Raw genomic sequence first — 25184 nt, forward strand, 5'->3', positions numbered from 1 at the left:
CCCTCCTCTTTCCCCTCGTCCCCCTCCTCGTCCCCCTCCTCGTCCCCCTCCTCTTTCCCCCTCCTCTTTCCCCTCCTCTTTCCCCTCCTCTTTCCCGTTCCCCCTCCTCTTTCCTCTTTCCCCTTCCCCCTCCTCTTTCCTCTTTCCCCTTCCCCCTCCTCTTTCCTCTTTCCCCTTCCCCCTTTCCCTCCCCTTTCCCCCTCCCCCTCCCCCTTCCCCCTCCCCCTTTCCCCCTCCCCCTTTCCCCCTCCCCCTTTCCCCCTCTCCCTTCCCCCCCTCCCTCTTTCCCCTCCTTTTTTCCCCTCCCCCCTCCCTCTTTCCCCTCCCCCCCTCCCTCTTTCCCCTCCTCACTGCCCTTGAATTCCTGCTGGATTCCTGAGCAGAGAGTTGGGGAATAACTTGCTCCCAAACCTGTCCACCCCCTCCCCATCTAACTGTGGGACTCTCCCTGTGTCTCTCTCACTAAATCTCTTGCCTTTCCTCGACAGCAAACACGCACAGAGATGTCCTGGGATGGAATTAATGTGAGTAACATCAAGGGCACAGGGTGGGGGGTGGGGGGAGACAGGCCTGGTGACCCTGCCCGGGGCGTGGGGAGGGGAGACAGGCCTGGTGACACTGCCCGGGGCCGGGGGAGGGGAGACAGGCCTGGTGACACTGCCCGGGGCCGGGGGGAGGAGAGACAGGCCTGGTGACCCTGCCCGGGGCGGGGAGAGGGGAAACAGGCCTGGTGACAGTGGCCGGGGCGGTGGGGAGGGGAAACAGGCCTGTTGACACTGCCCGTGACGGTGTGGAGGGGAGACAGGCCTGGTGACACTGCCCGTGACGGTGTGGAGGGGAGACAGGCCTGGTGACACTGCCCGGGGCCGGTGGGGAGGGGAGACAGGCCTGGTGACAGTGGCCGGGGCGGTGGGGAGGGGAAACAGGCCTGGTGACCCTGCCCGGGGCGGGGAGAGGGGAGACAGGCCTGGTGACAGTGGCCGGGGGCGGTGTGGAGGGGAGACAGGCCTGGTGACACTGCCTGGGGCGGGGGGAGGGGAGACAGGCCTGGTGACACTGCCCGTGACGGTGGGGAGGGGAGACAGGCCTGGTGACCCTGCCCGTGACGGTGGGGAGGGGAGACAGGCCTGGTGACACTACTACGGTTGTCCTGACTCTGATCATTTCTTTCTGCCCTGCCTCCAGCTCTCCATGGAAGATACAACCTCCATCCTGCCCTCACTGAAGAGGAATTCAAATCCATACGGTATCGGGGCATTGGCCAAGTCCTCTCTCTCAGGTGACAACCAATCAGATCACAGCAATGGTGAAGGACCACAGGGTCCAGTGGTTCACCAGAGAGGGGAGAGTGGACATGGACAGTGGGTGATTAAATGGGTGTAGAGTCAGTGATAGGGGGAGAGTGGACATGGGCTGTGGGTGATTAAATGGGTGTGGAGTCAGTGATAGAGGAGAGTGGACATGGAGTGTGGGTGATTAAATGGGTGTCGAGTCAGTGATAGAGGAGAGTGGACATGGACTGTGGGTGATTAAATGGGTGTAGAGTCAGTGAGAGAGGGAGAGTGGACATGGACTGTGGGTGATTAAATGGGTGGAGAGTCAGTGATGGGGGAGAGTGGACATGGAGTGTGGGTGATTAAATGGGTGTAGAGTCAGTGATAGGGGAGAGTGGACATGGAGTGTGGGTGATTAAATGGGTGTGGAGTCAGTGATAGAGGAGAGTGGACATGGACTGTGGGTGATTAAATGGGTGGAGAGTCAGTGATAGAGGAGAGTGGACATGGAGTGTGGGTGATTAAATGGGTGTAGAGTCAGTGATAGGGGAGAGTGGACATGGAGTGTGGGTGATTAAATGGGTGTGGAGTCAGTGATAGAGGAGAGTGGACATGGACTGTGGGTGATTAAATGGGTGTAGAGTCAGTGATAGAGGGAGAGTGGACATGGACTGTGGGTGATTAAATGGGTGTAGAGTCAGTGATAGGGGAGAGTGGACATGGACTGTGGGTGATTAAATGGGTGTAGAGTCAGTGAGAGAGGGAGATTGGACATGGACTGTGGGTGATTAAATGGGTGTAGAGTCAGTGATAGAGGAGAGTGGACATGGACTGTGGGTGATTAAATGGGTGTAGAGTCAGTGATAGAGGGAGAGTGGACATGGACTGTGGGTGATTAAATGGGTGTAGAGTCAGTGATAGAGGGAGAGTGGACATGGACTGTGGGTGATTAAATGGGTGTAGAGTCAGTGATAGAGGAGAGTGGACATGGACTGTGGGTGATTAAATGGGTGTAGAGTCAGTGATAGAGGAGAGTGGACATGGACAGTGGGTGATTAAATGGGTTAAGAGTCAGTGATAGAGGAGAGTGGACATGGACTGTGGGTGATTAAATGGGGGTAGAGTCAGTGATAGGGGAGAGTGGACATGGACTGTGGGTGATTAAATGGGTGTAGAGTCAGTGAGAGAGGGAGATTGGACATGGACTGTGGGTGATTAAATGGGTGTAGAGTCACTGATAGGGGGAGAGTGGACATGGACTGTGGGTGATTAAATGGGTTAAGAGTCAGTGATAGAGGAGAGTGGACATGGACTGTGGGTGATTAAATGGGTGTAGAGTCAGTGATAGAGGGAGAGTGGACATGGACTGTGGGTGATTAAATGGGTGTAGAGTCAGTGATAGAGGAGAGTGGACATGGACAGTGGGTGATTAAATGGGTGTAGAGTCAGTGATAGAGGGAGAGTGGACATGGGCTGTGGGTGATTAAATGGGTGTAGAGTCAGTGATAGAGGGAGAGTGGACATGGGCTGTGGGTGATTAAATGGGTGTAGAGTCAGTGATAGAGGGAGAGTGGACATGGACTGTGGGTGATTAAATGGTTGCAGAGTCAGTGATGGGGGAGAGCAGACGTTGGCTGAATTTTGCTCGGGAATGCCAGTGTATGTAATTTCAATGTCTAACCCATGCCCCGAACCAGCCCTTCATGATCTTTCTCCCGATTTTCCCGCAGTGCGGCTGCATAGTGGCATCTCCAAAACAGTTAAGGACCACATCACCAAACCCACAGCCATGGGTTCTGGGAGAATGGCTCACATGATTGAGTGGCAAGGGTGGAGCAAGAAACAACCGACCCCCAATCTACACGCAGAGACACCCATGGATGTGGACACCTATTCAGACCTGAGTGACGGGGAAAAGGAGGCTCGATTTGCTGCAGGTACAGTACGGCGGGGGGGGGGGGTTAGATACAGAGTAAAGCTCCCTCTCCAAAGTCCCAGGAGAGTAGTGGTGTCGGGTGATGGAGGGTTGGAGATTAACGGAGGGAGGGTGATGCAGTGGATGGAACACAGTCCCTGACTGACTGCTCATTCCTGTTGCAGGGGTAATGAAGCAGTTTGCCATTTCTGAAGCCACACTAATAGCCTGGTCTTCAATGGATGGAGAAGAGATTAGTAACCTCTCCAGTCCTGGAGACAGTGCCCAGCTCAATCTACATCTGGACAACAGTGATCCCCAAGGTAAACTATCCTCTCTCACTCACTCACTCTCTCTCTCTCTCTCTCTCGCTGTTCCTATCTCGCACCTCTCTTTCTCTCTGTCTCTCTCATAGAAACATCGCAAATGGGAGCAGGAGTAGGCCATTCGGCCCTTCTAGCCTGTTCCGCCATTCATTGTGATCATGGCTGATCATCCAACTCAGTAGCCTGTTCCCGCTTTTCCCCATACCCTCTGATCCCTTTAGACCCAAGAGCTATATCTAACTCCTTCCTGAAAACATACAATGTTTTGGCCTCAACTGCTTTCTGTGGTAGCGAATTCCACAGGCTCACCACTCTCTGGGTGAAGACATTTCTCATCACCTCAGTCGTGAAAGGTTTACCCCGTATCCTTAGACCATGACCCCTGGTTCTGGACTCCCCCACCATCGGGAACATCCTTCCTGCATCTACCCTGTCAAGTCCTGTTAGAATTTTATGGGTTTCTATGAGATCCCCCCCTCATTCTTCTGAACTCCAGTGAATATAATCCTAACCGACTCAATCTCTCCTCATACGTCAGTCCCGCCATCCCAGGAATCAGTCTGGTAAACCTTCGCTGCACTCCCTCTATAGCAAGAACATCCTTCCTCAGATAAGGAGACCAAAACTGCACACAATATTCCAGGTGTGGCCTCACCAAGGCCCTGTATAATTGCAGCAAGACATCCCTGCTCCTGTACTCGAATCCTCTCGCTATGAAGGCCAACATACCATTTGCCTTTTTTACCGCCTGTTGCACCTGCATGCTTATCTTCAGCGACTGGTGTACGAGAACACCCAGGTCTTGCTGCATATTCCCCTCTCTCAGTTTATAGCCGTTCAGATAATAATCTGCCTTCCTGTTTTTGCTGCCAAAGTGGATAACCTCACATTTATCCACATTATACTGCATCTGCCATGCATTAGCCCACTCACTCAACTTGTCCAAATCACCCTGAAGCCTCTCTGCATCCTCCTCACAACTTCCCCTCCCATCCAGTTTTGTGTCATCTGCAAATCTGGAGATATTACATTTAGTTCCCTCATCTAAATCACTAATATATATTGTGAATAGCTGGGATCCTAGCACCGATCCCTGCGGTACCCCACTAGTCACTGCCTGTCATTCGGAAAAAGACCCATTTATCCCTACTCTTTGTTTCCTGTCCGCCAACCAATTTTCTATCCATCGCAATACACTACTCCCAGTCCCATGTGCTTTAATTTTACACAATCTCTGATGTGGGACTTTGTCGAAAGCCTTCTGAAAGTCCAAATAAACCACATCCACTGGCTCCCCCTCACCAACTCTACTAGTTACATCCTCGAAGAATTCTAGGAGATTTGTCAAGCATGATTTCCCTTTCGTAAATCCATGCTGACTCTGCCCGATTCTACCACTGTTCTCTAAGTGCTCTGCTATAAAGTCTTTGATAATGGACTCTAGAATTTTCCCCACTACTGACGTCAGGCTGACTGGTCTATAATTCCCTCCTTTCTCTCTACTTCTCTTTTTAAATAGTGGGGTTACATTTGCTACCCTCCAATCTGTAGGAACTGTTCCAGAGTCTATAGAATCTTGGAAGATGACCACCAATGCATCCACTAATTCTAGGGCCACTTGCTGAAGTGCTCTGGGATGTAGATTATCAGGTCCTGGGGATTTATCGGCCTTCAATCCCATCAATTTCCCCAACACCATTTCTCTACTAATACTGATTTCTTTCAGTTCCTCTCTCTCACTAAGCCCTGTGTTCCCCAACATTTCTGGTATGATATTTGTGTCCTCCTTTGTGAAGACAGAACCAAAGTATGCATTTAGTTGCTCAGCCATTTCTTTGTTCCCCACAATAAATTCCCCTGTTTCTGACTGTAAGGGACCTACATTTGTCTTCACCAATCTTTTTCTCTTCACATACTTAAAAACTGACTGTAAAAGTTTCTATATGTTGCCCGCAAGCTTGCTCTCGTACTCTATTTTCCCCTTCTTAATCAATCCCTTGGTTCTCCTTTGCTGAACTCTAAACTGCTCCCAATCCTCAGCTCTGTTGTTTTTTTCTGGTGCATTTATATGCCTCTCCCTTGGATCTCATGCTATCTCACAAGCTCTCTCCGTCTCTCTCTCTCACACACTCCATCTCTGTGTCTGTCACTCACTCCGTCTCTCTCGCACACCCTCTGTGTGATTCTCTGACACTCCATCTCTCTCGCTCCATCTCACTCTCACACTCTCTCTCTCTCACTCCCCACTCCCTCCTTCACACTCACACTCTGTCTCTCTCTCTTTCCCTCCCTCACACTCTCTGTTTCTCTCTCTCTGTCTCTCCTTCAGTCATATTCTCACTGTGTGTGTGTGTGTGTCTCTCTCTCTCTCTCTCCCTCACACACTCACTCTGTGTGTCTCTCTCTTTCTCCCTCACACACTCACTCTGTCTCTCTCTCTCCCTCCCTCCTTCACATTCTGTCTCTGTCACTCTCTCCCTCCCTCACTCTGTGTGTGTGTCTCTCTCTCTCTCCCTCCCTCACACTCTCACTCTGTGTGTGTGTGTGTGTCTCTCTCTCTCCCTCACACTCTCACTCTGTGTGTGTGTGTCTCTCTCTCTCTCTCCCTCCCACTCTCACTCTGTGTGTGTGTGTCTCTCTCTCCCTCCCTCACTCTCTCACTCTGTGTGTGTGTCTCTCTCTCTCTCTCCCTCCCTCACTCTCTCACTCTGTGTGTGTGTCTCTCTCTCTCTCTCCCTCCCTCACACTCTCACTCTGTGTGTGTGTGTCTCTCTCTCTCTCTCCCTCCCACTCTCACTCTGTGTGTGTGTGTCTCTCTCTCTCCCTCCCTCACACCCTCACTGTGTGTGTGTGTCTCTCTCTCTGATTCTCTCTCTCTCTCCCTCCCTCCTTCACATTCTGTCTCTGTCACTCTCTCCCTCCCTCACTCTCTCACCCTGTGTGTGTGTGTCTCTCTCTCTCCCTCCCTCACACTCTCACTCTGTGTGTGTGTGTGTCTCTCTCTCTCTCCCTCCCACTCTCACTCTGTGTGTGTGTGTCTCTCTCTCTCTCTCCCTCACACTCTCACTCTGTCTCTCTCTCTCCCTCCCTCACACCCTCACTGTGTGTGTGTGTCTCTCTCTCTGATTCTCTCTCTCTCTCCCTCCCTCCTTCACATTCTGTCTCTGTCACTCTCTCCCTCCCTCACTCTCTCACCCTGTGTGTGTGTGTCTCTCTCTCTCTCTCCCTCACACTCTCACTCTGTGTGTGTGTGTCTCTCTCTCTCCCTCCCTCACACTCTCACTCTGTGTGTGTGTGTGTGTGTCTCTCTCTCTCTCCCTCCCTCACTCTCTCACTCTGTGTGTGTGTGTGTGTGTGTCTCTCTCTCTCCCTCCCACTCTCACTCTGTGTGTGTGTCTCTCTCTCTCTCTCCCTCCCACTCTCACTCTGTGTGTGTGTGTCTCTCTCTCTCTCCCTCACACTCTCACTCTGTGTGTGTGTCTCTCTCTCTCTCTCTCTCCCTCCCACTCTCACTCTGTGTGTGTGTGTCTCTCTCTCTCTCTCCCTCCCACTCTCACTCTGTGTGTGTGTGTCTCTCTCTCTCTCTCTCTCTCCCTCCCTCACACTCTCACTCTGTGTGTGTGTGTGTGTGTGTCTCTCTCTCTCTCCCTCCCTCCCACTCTCACTCTGTGTGTGTGTGTCTCTCTCTCTCTCCCTCACACTCTCACTCTGTGTGTGTGTCTCTCTCTCTCTCTCTCTCCCTCCCACTCTCACTCTGTGTGTGTGTGTCTCTCTCTCTCTCTCCCTCACACTCTCACTCTGTGTGTGTGTCTCTCTCTCTCTCTCTCTCCCTCCCACTCTCACTCTGTGTGTGTGTGTCTCTCTCTCTCTCCCTCACACTCTCACTCTGTGTGTGTGTGTCTCTCTCTCTCTCTCTCTCTCTCCCTCCCACTCTCACTCTGTGTGTGTGTGTCTCTCTCTCTCTCTCCCTCCCACTCTCACTCTGTGTGTGTGTGTCTCTCTCTCTCTCTCTCTCTCCCTCCCTCACACTCTCACTCTGTGTGTGTGTGTGTGTGTGTCTCTCTCTCTCTCCCTCCCTCCCACTCTCACTCTGTGTGTGTGTGTCTCTCTCTCTCTCCCTCACACTCTCACTCTGTGTGTGTGTCTCTCTCTCTCTCTCTCTCCCTCACACTCTCACTCTGTGTGTGTGTGTGTCTCTCTCTCCCTCCCTCCCACTCTCACTCTGTGTGTGTGTGTCTCTCTCTCTCTCCCTCACACTCTCTCCCTCACACTCTCACTCTGTCTCTCTCTCCCCAGATCCACGCCTGCAGTTGTTCCAGGAATCCTGGCCCCACCTAATCACCCAGGGTACGTACTGTCTCAGTACCCCGGGGGTCTGGGAGGCGAGTCCCACTGACCTGTCCCTCGTCAGCTCGCCAGCTCCGCTCTCCTCAGGGTCACAGCAGCCTGAAGCCCACTTCGCCGAGTCCCAGCCTCTCCCCTCGGCTCTGGAACCCCAGCACACCGAGCTGCCCCCCCTTGGCTCAGTCTACTGCCCTCGGCCGGAGGCCCTGCCCTCCCAGCGGCCCGCTGAGCTGCCCCGCCCTGTCCCAAGGCAGGAGCAGGACTCGGACTCCCCTCCCGAGGAGGCGCAGCTCTCTCTGGGGCGGAAGACCTCCGACGTCCCCTCGAGTGGGGTGCAGTCCCTCGAGGAGGAAGAAGGCGAGTGAGCGGGGGAAACCGAGGTGGGGAGTGAGGAGTGAGAATGGCCGGGACCTGATTTATTCCCTCGTTCCCCCCTACCCACCTCCTGTGGATCGAACTCCCTTCGGAAGATTTTAAAAGGGACCGCCTCCCGGAACTGAATCTCGGATCAAGAAAAGCCGGAATGGGAAAAGAGAAGCAAGTTTTATTTCATCAGCCTCGGGGACCTCCCTCTCTCCCTCTCTCTCCATGATCGATCTACACTCTACCCCTCCCTCTCTCTCCATGATCAATCTACACTCTCTCCCTCCCTCTCTCTCCATGACCAATCTACACTCTACCCCTCCCTCTCTCTCCGTGATCGATCCACACTCTACCCCTCCCTCTCTCTCCATGATCAGTCTACACTCAACCCCTCCCTCTCTCTCCATGATCAGTCTACACTCTACCCCTCCCCCTCTCTCCATGATCAATCTACACTCTCTCCCTCCCTCCATGATCAATCTCCCCTTTACCCCTCCCTCTCTCTCCAGGATCAGTCTGCACTCTACCCCTCCCTCTCTCTCCAGGATCAATCTACACTCTACCCCTCCCTCTCTCTCCAGGATCAGTCTGCACTCTACCCCTCCCTCTCTCTCCGTGATCAGTCTACACTCTCTCCCTCCCTCTCTCTCCGTGATCAGTCTGCACTCTACCCCTCCCTCTCTCTCCAGGATCAATCTACACTCTCTCCCTCCCTCTCTCTCCGTGATCAGTCTACACTCTCTCCCTCCCTCTCTCTCCGTGATCAGTCTACACTCTACCCCTCCCTCTCTCTCCAGGATCAGTCTGCACTCTACCCCTCCCTCTCTCTCCATGATCAATCTACACTCTACCCCTCCCCCTCTCTCCATGATCAGTCTACACTCTACCCCTCCCTCTCTCCCTCTCTCCATGATTAGTCTACACTCTCTCCCTCCCTCTCTCGCCATGATCAATCCACACTCTCTCCCTCCCTCTCTCTCCATGATCAATCTACACTCTACCCCTCCCTCTCTCTCCATGATCAGTCTACACTCTACCCCTCCCTCTCTCTCCATGATCAGTCTACACTCTACCCCTCCCCCTCTCTCCATGATCAGTCTATACTCTCTCCCTCCCTCTCTCTCCGTGATCAGTCTACACTCTACCCCTCCCTCTCTCTCCAGGATCAGTCTGCACTCTACCCCTCCCTCTCTCTCCAGGATCAGTCTGCACTCTACCCCTCCCTCTCTCTCCATGATCAATCTACACTCTACCCCTCCCCCTCTCTCCATGATCAGTCTATACTCTCTCCCTCCCTCTCTCTCCGTGATCAGTCTACACTCTACCCCTCCCTCTCTCTCCAGGATCAGTCTGCACTCTACCCCTCCCTCTCTCTCCAGGATCAGTCTGCACTCTACCCCTCCCTCTCTCTCCATGATCAATCTACACTCTACCCCTCCCCCTCTCTCCATGATCAGTCTACACTCTCTCCCTCCCTCTCTCCCTCTCTCCATGATTAGTCTACACTCTCTCCCTCCCTCTCTCGCCATGATCAATCCACACTCTCTCCCTCCCTCTCTCTCCATGATCAATCTACACTCTACCCCTCCCTCTCTCTCCATGATCAGTCTACACTCTACCCCTCCCCCTCTCTCCATGATCAGTCTACACTCTCTCCCTCCCTCTCTCCCTCTCTCCATGATTAGTCTACACTCTCTCCCTCCCTCTCTCGCCATGATCAATCCACACTCTCTCCCTCCCTCTCTCTCCATGATCAATCTACACTCTACCCCTCCCTCTCTCTCTCCCCAGGATCAGTCCACACACTACCTCTCCCTCCCTCACTCTGTCCCTCCCTCTCTCTGTCCCTCCCTCTCTCTCTCCAGGATGAGTCCACACTCTACCCCTCCCTCCCTCTGTCCGTCTCTCTCTCTTCCCCCCCGAGCAGCAATCTACCCTCTATTTCCCTCTCTCCCTCCCCCCAGGAGCAGTATACACTCTCTCCCTCTTTCTCTCTCCTTTCCTCACTCTATCCCTCCCTCTCTCCATCTCCAACTCTCTCTCCTTCTCCCACGCTCCCGCTCTCTCTCTCTCCCGCCCTCTCCCTCTCGCTCCCTCCCTCCGATGTTGCAATAAAGTTGTGAGTTGATGGAGATGACGGGAGCACTCCCACTGTTGCAACAGAGGCTCCCGGCCTGGAAAAGGGAAATTCCCGAGCCAGTGGATTTAAAAACAGCCGATTGGCTGATTGGACATTTCTGGGGGACGACGGAGTTTCATGGACCAACTGGGCACCAGTGAACAGACTGGGTGCCAATCGCACGCACTGGTCCAACGTACAACTCCAGCCAACCCCAGATCGTATTCCAGAAGGACTGCCTGCAAACCATGGAATCAATTTTTATAATTGTGCGGTTGTCATTGCTGTTCGCATCCTTGGCACTCCTGCAGGTTCCTTTGGCATGGGACAACTGTCATCGACTGAAATCCAGCACCCTCACACTGTCACTCAGTAACCCCTCTCTCCCCCAGCGCCCTGTGTTACTGACTGTATCTCTACTGATGTTAATCCAGCTCCCTCACACTGTCACTCAGTAACCCCTCTCCCCCCAGCGCCCTGTGTTACTGACTGTATCTCTACTGATGTTAATCCAGCTCCCTCACACTGTCACTCAGTAACCCCTCTCCCCCAGCACCCTGTGTTACTGACTGTATCTCTACTGATGTTAATCCAGCTCCCTCACACTGTCACTCAGTAACCCCTCTCCCCCAGCGACCTGTGTTACTGACTGTATCTCTACTGATGTTAATCCAGCTCCCTCACACTGTCACTCAGTAACCCCTCTCCCCCAGCGCCCTGTGTTACTGACTGTATCTCTACTGATGTTAATCCAGCTCCCTCACACTGTCACTCAGTAACCCCTCTCCCCCCAGCGCCCTGTTTTACTGACTGTATCTCTACTGATGTTAATCCAGCTCCCTCACACTGTCACTCAGTAACCCCTCTCCCCCAGCACCCTGTGTTACTGACTGTATCTCTACTGATGTTAATCCAGCTCCCTCACACTGTCACTCAGTAACCCCTCTCTCCCCCAGCACCCTGTGTTACTGACTGTATCTCTACTGATGTTAATCCAGCTCCCTCACACTGTCACTCAGTAACCCCTCTCTCCCCCAGCACCCTGTGTTACTGACTGTATCTCTACTGACGTTAATCCAGCTCCATCACACTGTCACTCAGTAACCCCTCTCTCCCCCAGCGCCCTGTGTTACTGACTGTATCTCTACTGATGTTAATCCAGCTCCCTCACACTGTCACTCAGTAACCCCTCTCCCCCCCAGCGCCCTGTGTTACTGACTGTATCTCTACTGCTGTTAATATGCTGGATTAAGGTGACGGGTTTTATTTTTCTCATGCCACGCGGTCCCGAAGATTATGTTTTTACCCTGTGGTTGCATTCTGGAATGTTCTGATGCATGTAACTGATATGCAATGTGTATGTATGTATCTCTCTCTCTCTCTGTTTCACACTCTCTCTCTCTCTCTCTCTCTCTCGTCCCTGACCCGAGAACCAGCATGTAAACTCCAATTCTGTAACCCCCTGACCCCCAACTCTCGGTATGCCAAATGTTGTATTTTAAAAAACAGAGAGAAGAGGGGGAAAAAAAAGACAAAAAAAAAAAAAAGAGATATTTTCCACTGATACACTTTTCAAGTGTCTCGCTCTGAGATGCATGTCAGATGTTTGTTCGATAAAGTCTAATCATTACCTTGGTTATTTCTTTTGCCCCAGTGTCTGCTGAACTCTTTCAGGCCGGTCTTGTGTCCTCTCTTTCACGTCACTCAACGACCCGGGATTTAACGCAGGAAGGTTAGCAACGCTGAGTCACGGGAGCCAAGATGAGAGACGGGCACCTGTCAGCTCGGTCAAAGAGGGAGGGTTATTTGAACACTGTGCCCTGTTCCAATCACAGTGTGCAACAGGCCCAGTGGACAGGGAACCCCTTCCCGTTCGCTCCCGCCGTGCACGGTCCCAATGGACCCCGAACCCCCTTCCCGTTCACCCCCACCGTACACAATCCCAATGGACCCCGAACCCCCTTCCCGTTCACCCCCACCGTACACAATCCCAATGGACCCCGAACCCCTTCCCGTTCGCTCCCGCCGTGCACAATCCCAATGGACCCCGAACCCCCTTCCCGTTCGCTCCCGCCGTACACAATCCCAATGGACCCCGAACCCCTTCCCGTTCGCTCCCGCCGTGCACAATCCCAATGGACCCCGAACCCCCTTCCCGTTCGCTCCCGCCGTACACAATCCCAATGGACCCCGAACCCCTTCCCGTTCACCCCCACCGTACACAATCCCAATGGACCCGAACCCCTTCCCGTTCGCTCCCGCCGTACACAATCCCAATGGACCCCGAACCCCCTTCCCGTTCGCTCCCGCCGTACACAATCCCAATGGACCCCGAACCCCTTCCCGTTCGCTCCCGCCGTACACAATCCCAATGGACCCGAACCCCTTCCCGTTCACCCCCACCGTACACAATCCCAATGGACCCCGAACCCCTTCCCGTTCACTCCCACCGTACACAATCCCAATGGACCCCGAACCCCCTTCCCGTTCGCTCCCACTGTACACAATCCCAATGGACCCGAACCCCTTCCCGTTCGCTCCCACTGTACACAATCCCAATGGACCCGAACCCCTTCCCGTTCGCTCCCACCGTACACAATCTCAATGGACCCGAACCCCCTTCCCGTTCACTCCCACTGTACACAATCCCAATGGACCCGAACCCCTTCCCATTCGCTCCCATCGTACACAATCTCAATGGACCCGAACCCCCTTCCCGTTCACTCCCACTGTACACAATCCGAACGGACCCCGAACCCCCTTCCCGTTCACTCCCGCCGTACACAATCCCAATGGACCCGGACCCCGTACACAATCCCAATGGACCCGGACCCCGTACACAATCCCAATGGACCCGAACCCCTTCCCGTTCGCTCCCGCCGTGCACAATCCCAATGGACCCGAACCCCTTCCCGTTCACTCCCGCCGTGCACAATCCCAATGGACCCCAAACCCCTTCCCGTTCACTCCCGCCATCATTGACGGTAAAAATGAGGAGACATTGTTAACAGAGGGGATATTTTTTTTAATGTAAATTGAGGTTACAGGCCTCGGCCCTCGCTCAAGGCCCAGGCTCCGGTTGCACACGTTCGGCCGTCACGAGACAAACACCGTGACCCGGCTGTGACGGCGCCAAAGAAAATGGCTGCCCAATTATCCCCCAACCCCCCCTGCATTCCCAGCCCCCGACGTGGTTCGCCTTTCCGAATTTACACACGCCTCAACATATACAGATAGACATCCTTTCAAAAGCAAAATGAAGAATAAATAAACAAACATTGGTGGCCAGCGGTACGCAGAACTCGGATGGTTCGAGCGCAGGCCGAGAGGGCGGTTTCTGACGGGCCAAGCCGGCCAAGGGGCCCTTTATTGAGTCACTGGGACACCTCGGAGAACCCCTCCCCCGCCCCCCCGGTCAGTGGGGCGCAGGTAGTTCTGACCCCTAGATAAGCAGACTGAGGCGCAACGTCCCGTTCCAGGGACTGCCACGTGTCTCAACCGCCCCGGGGTATTGTGGGTTGGGGGGGGGGGGGGGGGGGGATCCGGGGAATTGGGGAGGGGTTGGACGCTGAGTTAAGACTATCAGTGAGAAGGGCGTGTGGCGCGAAAGGGCCCGATGGCAAAGGTCAAAGGTGGCCGGGGAGAGATCGGCCCTTGCCCCCACCCCCTTCCTGGAGGTCAGAGGTCGTGTGGGGTTAACGCCCCACCCCACTGACCCCCGAACTCACTCTCTCTCTCTCTCTCTCTCCGCTCGACACAATGAAAATGCAACTCGGACCCAACGCCAGAAGTTCAAAGAAAAATACTTTTTTTTTCTGGTTCTCGAAAGCGTTCAGCGTGTTTTCCGATGGTGAAACGTCAAGACAATAATACACGGATTCGGTCACGACCCCCCCTCAACCCCATCCCACCGTCCGCCCCCACCACCGCCACCGCCGCCTCTCCTCAAACCCCTCGGCTCCTCCCGCACCCACTCCCCGAACCTCTCCCGCACGTGTCTCACGAAGAGGGCGGTTTGGCGGAGGCCAGTTCCGAGGAAGACTGTGACTTGGAGTGGGACTGGTGCGGGGAGTCCGGAGACGGTGGCAGGAGCCAGGCCATTCTGCGTACGGCGGCCTGCACCCGGTCGGGCTTGATCACTTCCTGGTACCCTTGGAAGCTGGCGAGGGGCGGGCGCAGGCGGACTCCCGTGCTGGAAGACCCTTCGATGGCTTCCTGGATCTGAGAGGAACGACGGGGAGGGAGAGAGAGAGAGTGTGAGAGAGAGAGAGAGACGGACATCAGAGGACAGAGCAGCATTAACTTGCATTATACCCGCAAAACAGACGGCAATCGTCCCAATAACCAACCCGCAAAATCGTCATCTCCTACCCCCCCCTGGGAAAATACAACGCCCCCCCCCCAGTCAACTCACCATCTCCCCCCCAGTCAACTCACCATCTCCCCCACAGTCAACTCACCATCTCCCCCCCCAGTCAACTCACCATCTCCGCCCCCCCCCCAGTCAACTCACCATCTCCCCCCCAGTCAACTCACCATCTCCCCCCCCCAGTCAACTCACCATCTCCCCATCACAGTCAACTCACCATCTTCCCCCCCCAGTCGACTCACCATCTCCCCCCAGTCAACTCACCATCTCCCCCCCAGTCAACTCACCATCTCCCCCCCAGTCAACTCACCATCTCCCCCACAGTCAACTCACCATCTCCCCCCCCAGTCAACTCACCATCTCCCCCCCAGTCAACTCACCATCTCCCCCCCAGTCAACTCACCATCTCCGCATCACAGTTAACTCACCATCTCCCCCCCCCAGTCAACTCACCGTCTCCCCCCCAGTCAACTCACCATCTCCCCCCCCCCCGTCAACTCACCATCTCCCCCCCAGTCAACTCACCATCTCCCCCCCAGTCAACTCACCATCTCCCCCCCCAGTCAACTCATCATCTCCCCATCACAGTCAACTCACCATCTCCCCCCCCAGTCAACTCACCATCTCCCCCCCAGTCAACTCACCATCTCCCCCCCCAGTCAACTCATCATCTCCCCATCACAGTCAACTCACCATCTCCCCCCCCAGTCAACTCACCATCTCCCCCCCCAGTCAACTCACCATCTCCCCCCCAGTCAACTCACCATCTCCCCCCCAGTCAACTCACCATCTCCCCCCAGTCAACTCACCATCTCCCCCCCCAGTCAACTCACCATCTTCCCCCCCCAGTCGACTCACCATCTCCCCCCAGTCAACTCACCATCTCCCCCCCAGTCAACTCACCATCTCCCCCCCAGTCAACTCACCATCTCCCCCAGTCAACTCACCATCTTCCCCCCCCAGTCAACTCACCATCTCCCCCCCCCCAGTCAACTCACCATCTCCCCCCCAGTCAACTCACCATCTCCCCCCCAGTCAACTCACCATCTCCCCCCCCAGTCAACTCACCATCTCCCCCGCAGTCAACTCATTCCCCCCAAACGGTCAACTCATCGCCTCCCCTCCGTCCAAACGGCAACACCAGCAGTGAGGGTATTGGAGCAGTGGGGGTTCGGGAAGCGCAGCGAGTACCGGAGGGGGCATTGGGTAACGGAGGGTCAGCGGGTACCGGAGGGGGCAGTGGGTAACGGAGGGGGCAGTGGGTACCGGAGGGGGCTGCGGGTACCGGAGGGGGCTGCGGGTAACGGAGGGGGCAGTGGGTAACGGAGGGTCAGCGGGTACCGGAGGGGGCTGCGGGTACCGGAGGGGGAATCGGGCACCGGAGGGGGAATCGGGCACCGGAGGGGGAATCGGGCACCGGAGGGGGGAGAGGGGGGGGGGGAAGAGGGGGGAGAGGGTGGGGTTTGGGAGCGACTCCATGCATCAGAAATACTGTCAATCTCTTACCTCATTCAAAGCAACAACTCCGACGAGTTTTCCCAAACTGGTCACGTAGGCAAGATTTAATCCCAGGAGTGAAAAGATTGTGTGTGTCTGGACAAGAGGGAGAGAGGTTATTACACAGAGAGACTCCGAGATACCCCACTGGGGCAGTATAACCCCGATATACCCCACCCCCAACGGGTATACCCCAGATATACCTCACCCCCCACGGGTATACACCCGGTATATCCCACTGCTTACGGATATACCTCACGGGTATACCCCCGATATATCCCACTGCCCACGGGTATAACCCGGATATACACCACCCCCCACGGGTATGCCCCAGATATACCCCACCCCCCACGGGTATGCCCCAGATATACCCCACCCGCCACGGGTATACCCCAGATATACCCACCGGGTATACCCCCGATATACCCCACTGCCCACGGGTATAGCCCCGAAAAACCCCACTGCCCACGGATATACCCCACTGTCCAAGGAAAATCCCCGATATATCCCACTGCCCACAGGAATAACACTGTAAAAACAGAAATATACCCCAAATATACAGCAACGCCCATAGATATACCCCCCACACTGTACAAACACTGAGATATACCCCCCACACACACCCACACTGTAAAAACACTGAGATATACCCCCCACACACCCCACACTGTAAAAACACTGAGATATACCCCCCACACACCACTCTGTAAAAACACTGAGATATACCCCCCACACACCCCACACTGTAAAAACACTGAGATATACCCCCCACACACCACTCTGTAAAAACACTGAGATATACCCCCCACACACACCCACACTGTAAAAACACTGAGATATACCCCCCACACAACCCCACACTGTAAAAACACTGAGATATACCCCCCACACACCACTCTGTAAAAACACTGAGATATACCCCCCACACACCCCACACACTGTAAAAACACTGAGATTTACCCCCACACACACCACACACTGTAAAAACACTGAGATATACCCCAACACACACTCCACACTGTAGGAACACTGAGATATACCCCCCACACACCCCACACTGTAAAAACACTGAGATATACCCCCACACACCACTCTGTAAAAACACTGAGATATACCCCCCACACACCCACACACTGTAAAAACACAGAGATATACCCCCCCACACACCACACACTGTAAAAACACTGAGATATACCCCCCACACACCCCACACACTGTAAAAACACTGAGATATACCCCCCCACACACCCACACACTGTAAAAACACTGAGATATACCCCCAACCACACCACACACTGTAAAAACACTGAGATATACCCCCCACACACACCCACACTGTAAAAACACTGAGATATACCCCCCACAACACCACACACTGTAAAAACACTGAGATATACCCCCCACACACCACTCACTGTAATAACACTGAGATATACCCCCCACACACTGTAAAAACACTGAGATATACCCCCCACACACCACACTGTAAAAACACTGAGATATACCCCCCACACACACCACACACTGTAAAAACACTGAGATATACCCCCACACACACCCACACTGTAAAAACACTGAGATATACCCCCCACACACCACACACTGTAAAAACACTGAGGTATACCCCCCACACACCACACACTGTAAAAACACTGAGATATACCCCCCACACACACCACACTGTAAAAACACTGAGATATACCCCCCACACACCACACTGTAAAAACACTGAGATATACCCCCCACACACTGTAAAAACACTGAGATATACCCCCCACACTACACCCCACACTGTAAAAACACTGAGATATACCCCCACACACTCTGTAAAAACACTGAGATATACCCCCCCCACACAACCACACACTGTAAAAACACTGAGGTATACCCCCCACACACCACACACTGTAAAAACACTGAGATATACCCCCCACACACTGTAAAAACACTGAGATATACCAACACCACACACTGTAAAAACACTGAGATATACCCCCCACACACTGTAAAAAACACTGAGATATACCCCCACACACCACACTGTAAAAACACTGAGATATACCCCCCACACACACCACACACTGTAAAAACACTGAGATATACCCCCCACACACACCCACACTGTAAAAACACTGAGATATACCCCCCACACACCACACACTGTAAAAACACTGAGGTATACCCCCCACACACCACACACTGTAAAAACACTGAGATATACCCCCCACACACACCACACTGTAAAAACACTGAGATATACCCCCCACACACACCACACTGTAAAAACACTGAGATATACCCCCCACACACCCACACACTGTAAAAACACTGAGATATACCCCCCACACACACCCCACACTGTAAAAACACTGAGATATACCCCCACACACTCTGTAAAAACACTGAGATATACCCCCCACACACACCACACTGTAAAAACACTGAGATATACCCCCCACACACCCCACACTGTAAAAAACACTGAGATATACCCCCCACACACCCCACACTGTAAAAACACTGAGATATACCCCCCCACACACCCACACACTGTAAAAAACACTAAGATATACCCCCCACACACCCACACACTGTAAAAACACTGAGATATACCCCCCACACCCCACACACTGTAAAAACACTGAGATATACCCCCACACACCCCACACACTGTAAAAAACACTGAGATATACCCCCCACACACCCCACACTGTAAAAACACTGAGATATACCCCCCCACACACACCCACACTGTAAAAACACTGAGATATACCCCCCACACACCCCACACTGTAAAAACACTGAGATATACCCCCCACACACCGTAAAAACACAGATATACCCCCCACACACCCACACTGTAAAAACACTGAGATATACCCCCCACACACCCACACACTGTAAAAAACACTGAGATATACCCCCCACACACCCACACTGTAAAAACACTGAGATATACCCCCCACACTGTAAAAACACTGAGATATACCCCCCACACACCCCACACTGTAAAAACATTGAGATATACCCCCCACACACACCACACTGTAAAAACACTGAGATATACCCCCCACACACCCACACACTGTAAAAACACTGAGATATACGCCCCACACACCCACACTGTAAAAACACTGAGATATACCCTCCACACACCCCATACACTGTAAAAAACACTGAGATATACCCCCCACACACACCACACTGTAAAAAACACTGAGATATACCCCCCACACTCCCCACACTGTAAAAACACTGAGATATACCCCCCACACACTGTAAAAACACTGAGATATACCCCCCACACACCCACACTGTAAAAAACACTGAGATATACCCCCCACACACCACACACTGTAAAAACACTGAGATATACCCCACACACACACTACACACTGTAAAAACACTGAGATATACCCCCCACACACCCCACACTGTAAAAACACTGAGATATACCCCCCACACACCACACTGTAAAAACACTGAGATATACCCCCCACACTGTAAAAACACTGAGATATACCCCACACACACCACACTGTAAAAACACTGAGATATACCCCCCACACACCACACTGTAAAAACACTGAGATATACCCCCCACACACCCCACACTGTAAAAACACTGAGATATACCCCCCACACACCGTAAAAACACTGAGATATACCCCCCACACACCACACTGTAAAAACACTGAGATATACCCCCCACACACACCACACTGTAAAAACACTGAGATATAGACCCCCACACACACCACACTGTAAAAAACACTGAGATATACCCTCCACACACCCCCCACACTGTAAAAACACTGAGATATACCCCCCACACACACCACACTGTAAAAACACTGAGATATAGACCCCCACACACACCACACTGTAAAAACACTGAGATATACCCCCCACACACCCCACACTGTAAAAAACACTGAGATATACCCCCCACACACCCACACACTGTAAAAACACTGAGATATACCCCCCACACACCCCACACTGTAAAAACACAGAGATATCCCCCCACACACCCCACACTGCAAAAACACTGAGATTACCCCCCACACACCCCACACTGTAAAAACACTGAGATATACCCCCCACACACCCACACTGTAAAAACACTGAGATATACCCCCCACACACCCCACACTGTAAAAACACTGAGATATACCCCCACACACCCCACACTGTAAAAACACTGAGATATACCCCCCCACACACCACACACTGTAAAAACACTGAGATATACCCCCCACACACCACACACTGTAAAAACACTGAGATATACCCCCCACACACCCACACACTGTAAAAACACTGAGATATACCCCCCCCCCACACCCCACACTGTAAAAACACTGAGATATACCCCCCCACACACCCACACACTGTAAAAACACTGAGATACACCCCCCACACTGTAAAAACACTGAGATATACCCCCCACACACCCCACACTGTAAAAACACTGAGATATCCCCCCCACACAACCCCACACTGTAAAAACACTGAGATATACCCCCCACACACCCCACACTGTAAAAACACTGAGATATACCCCCCACACACCCCACACTGTAAAAACAATGAGATATACCCCCCACACACCCCACACTGTAAAAACACTGAGATATAACCCCACACACACCACACTGTAAAAAACACTGAGATATACCCCCCACACACACCACACTGTAAAAAACACTGAGATATACCCCCCACACACCCCACACTGTAAAAACACTGAGATATACCCCCCCACACACCCACACACTGTAAAAACACTGAGATACACCCCCCACACTGTAAAAACACTGAGATATACCCCCCACACACCCCACACTGTAAAAACACTGAGATATACCCCCCACACACCCCACACAGTAAAAACACTGAGATATACCCCCCACACACCCCACACTGTAAAAACACTGAGATATACCCCCCACACACCCCACACACTGTAAAAACACTGAGATATACCCCCCACACACCACACTGTAAAAAACACTGAGATATAACCCCCACACACCCACACACACTGTAAAAACACTGAGATATACACCCCACACACACAACCACACTGTAAAAACACTGAGATATACCCCCCACACACCCCACACTGTAAAAACACTGAGATATACACCCCACACACACACCACACTGTAAAAACACTGAGATATACCCCCCACACACCCCACACTGTAAAAACACTGAGATATACCCCCCACACACACCACACACTGTAAAAACACTGAGATATACCCCCCACACCCCCCACATTGTTAAAACACTGAGATATACCCCCCACACACTGTAAAAAACACTGAGATATACCCCCCACACACCACACACTGTAAAAACACTGAGATATACCCCCCACACATACCCCACACTGTAAAAACACTGAGATATACCCCCCACACAACACACACTGTAAAAACACAGAGATATACCCCACACACACACTACACACTGTAAAAAACACTGAGATATACCCCCAACACTGTAAAAACACTGAGATATACCCCCCACACACCACACTGTAAAAAACACTGAGATATACCCCCCACACACACACCACACTGTAAAAACACTGAGATATACCCCCCACACACCCCACACTGTAAAAACACTGAGATATACCCCCCACACACACCACACACTGTAAAAACACTGAGATATACCCCCCACACCCCCCACATTGTTAAAACACTGAGATATACCCCCACACACTGTAAAAACACTTAGATATACCCCCCACACACACCACACTGTAAAAACACTGAGATATACCCCCCACACACACCCACACTGTAAAAACACTGAGATATACCCCCCAGACACACCCCACACTGTAAAAACACTGAGATATACCCCCCACACACCCACACACTGTAAAAACACTGAGATATACCCCCCACACACACCACACTGTAAAAACACTGAGATATACCCCCCACACACCCACACACTGTAAAAAACACTGAGATATACCCCCCACACACACCACTCTGTAAATACACTGAGATATACCCCCACACACCCCACACTGTAAAAACACTGAGATATACCCCCCACACACCCCACACTCTGTAAAAACACTGAGATATACCCCCCACACACCCCACACTGTAAAAAAACTGAGATATACCCCCCACACACTGTAAAAACACTGAGATATACCCCCCACACACCCACACACTGTACAAACACTGAGATATACCGCCCACACACACCCCACACTGTAAAAACACTGAGATATACCCCCACACACCCCACACTGTAAAAACACTGAGATATACCCCCCACACATCACACACACTGTAAAAACACTGAGATATACCCCCCGCACACCCACACACTGTAAAAATACTGAGATATACCCCCCACACACACCACACTGTAAAAACACTGAGATATACCCCCCCACACACCCCACACTGTAAAAACACTGAGATATACCCCCCACACACCACACTGTAAAAACACAGATATACCCCCCACACACCCCACACTGTAAAAACACTGAGATATACACCCCACACACACCCACACTGTAAAAACACTGAGATATACCCCCCACACACCCCACACTGTAAAAACACTGAGATATACCCCACACACACCACACTGTAAAAACACTGAGATATACCCCCCACACTGTAAAAAACACTGAGATATACACCCCACACACCCCACACTGTAAAAAACAATTAGATATACCCCCCACACATCACACACACTGTAAAAACACTGAGATATACCCCCCCACACACACACCACACTGTAAAAACACTGAGATATACCCTCCACACACCCCACACTGTAAAATCACTGAGATATACCCCCCACACACCACACTGTAAAAACACTGAGATATACCCCCACACACACCACACTGTAAAAACAGAGATATACCCCCCACACACTCCACACACTGTAAAAAACACTGAGATATACCCCCCACACACCCCACACACTGTAAAAACACTGAGATATACCCCCCACACACTCCACACACTGTAAAAACACTGAGATATACCCCCCACACACACCACACACTGTAAAAAACACTGAGATATACCCCCCACACACCCACACACTGTAAAAACACTGAGATATACCCCCCCACACACCCTACACTGTAAAAACACTGAGATATACCCCCCACACACCCCACATTGTAAAAAACACTGAGATATACCCCCCACACACCACACACTGTAAAAAACACTGAGATATACCCCCCACACACCCCACACTGTAAGAAACACTGAGATATACCCCCCACACACCCCACATTGTAAAAAACACTGAGATATACCCCCCACACACCACACACTGTAAAAACACTGAGATATACCCCCCACACACCCCACACTGTAAAAACACTGAGATATACCCCCCACACACCCCACATTGTAAAAACACTGAGATCTACCCCCCACACACCACACACTGTAAAAACACTGAGATATACCCCCCCACACACACACACTGTAAAAACACTGAGATACACCCCCCACACACTGTAAAAACACTGAGATATACCCCCCCCACACACACACACACTGTAAAAACACTGAGATACACCCCCCACACACCCCACACACTGTAAAAACACTGAGATATACCCCCCACACACAGTAAAAACACTGAGATATACCCCCCACACACCCCACACACTGTAAAAACACTGAGATATACCCCCCACAACACCCACACTGTAAAAACACTGAGATATACCCCCCACACACCCCACACTGTAAAAACACTGAGATATACCCCCCACACACCCCACACTGTAAAAACACTGAGATATACCCCCCACACACCCCACACACTGTAGAAACACTGAGATATACCCCCCACACACCCCACACTGTAAAAACACTGAGATATACCCCCCACACACCCCACACACGGTAAAAACACTGAGGTATACCCCCCACACACCACACACTGTAAAAACACTGAGATATACCCCCCACACACCCACACACTGTAAAAAACACTGAGATATACCCCCCACACACCACACATTGTAAAAACACTGAGATATACCCCCCACACACCACACTGTAAAAACACTGAGATATACCCCCCACACACACCACACTGTAAAAACACTGAGATACACCCCCACACACCCACACTGTAAAAAACACTGAGATATACCCCCCCACACACCCCACACTGTAAAAACACTGAGATATACCCCCCACACACCCCACACCACACTGTAAAAACACTGAGATATACCCCCCACACACCCACACACTGTAAAAAACACTGAGATATACCCCCCACACACCACCACACTGTAAAAACACTGAGATATACCCCCCACACACTGTAAAACACTGAGATATACCCCCACACACTGTAAAAAACACTGAGATATACCCCCCACACACCCACACTGTAAAAACACTGAGATATACCCCCCACACACCCCACACTGTAAAAACACTGAGATATACCCCCACACACACCCACACACTGTAAAAACACTGAGATATACCCCCCACACACCCCACACTGTAAAAAACACTGAGATATACCCCCCCACACACCCCACACTGTAAAAACACTGAGATATAACCCCCCACACACCACACAGTAAAAACTCTGAGATATACCCCCCACACACACCCACACTGTAAAAACACTGAGATATACCCCCCACACACAACCACCACACTGTAAAGAACACTGAGATATACCCCCCCACACACACCCCACACTGTAAAAACACTGAGATATACCCCCCACACACACCCACACTGTAAAAACACTGAGATATACCCTCCACACACCCCACACTGTAAAAATCACTGAGATATACCCCCCACACACCACACTGTAAAAACACTGAGATATACCCCCCACACACACCACACTGTAAAAACACTGAGATATACCCCCCACACACACCACACTGTAAAAACACTGAGATATACCCCCA

At 52.1% G+C, this 25184-nt stretch overlaps 2 protein-coding genes and 1 pseudogene across 2 annotated transcripts; 2 read left to right on the top strand and 1 right to left on the bottom strand.

Annotated features, from left to right (window-relative positions):
- The first annotated feature begins 491 nt into the window (after positions 1–491).
- LOC137360575 (protein FAM131B-like) lies at positions 492–8231 on the top strand. The gene is made up of 5 exons (XM_068025974.1): positions 492–524; positions 1186–1279; positions 3005–3211; positions 3375–3512; positions 7812–8231. Exons 1-5 carry the CDS (start codon positions 504–506, stop codon positions 8222–8224), a joined length of 873 nt encoding a protein of 290 aa, XP_067882075.1. The 5' UTR covers positions 492–503; the 3' UTR covers positions 8225–8231.
- Positions 8232–8441: 210 nt separating this feature from the next.
- Positions 8442–9810, top strand: LOC137360576 (putative protein FAM47C; annotated as a pseudogene).
- Positions 9811–13357: 3547 nt separating this feature from the next.
- Positions 13358–16303, bottom strand: LOC137360577 (chloride channel protein-like; the record flags this gene model as incomplete). Its single annotated transcript, XM_068025975.1, has 2 exons — positions 13358–14562; positions 16217–16303. Coding segments are annotated over 2 exons (309 nt in total), but the record flags the coding sequence as incomplete, so codon positions are not given.
- Positions 16304–25184: the final 8881 nt, after the last annotated feature.

This window comes from Heterodontus francisci, unplaced genomic scaffold (genome assembly GCF_036365525.1).
Source record: "Heterodontus francisci isolate sHetFra1 unplaced genomic scaffold, sHetFra1.hap1 HAP1_SCAFFOLD_2084, whole genome shotgun sequence".
NCBI lineage: Eukaryota > Metazoa > Chordata > Chondrichthyes > Heterodontiformes > Heterodontidae > Heterodontus > Heterodontus francisci.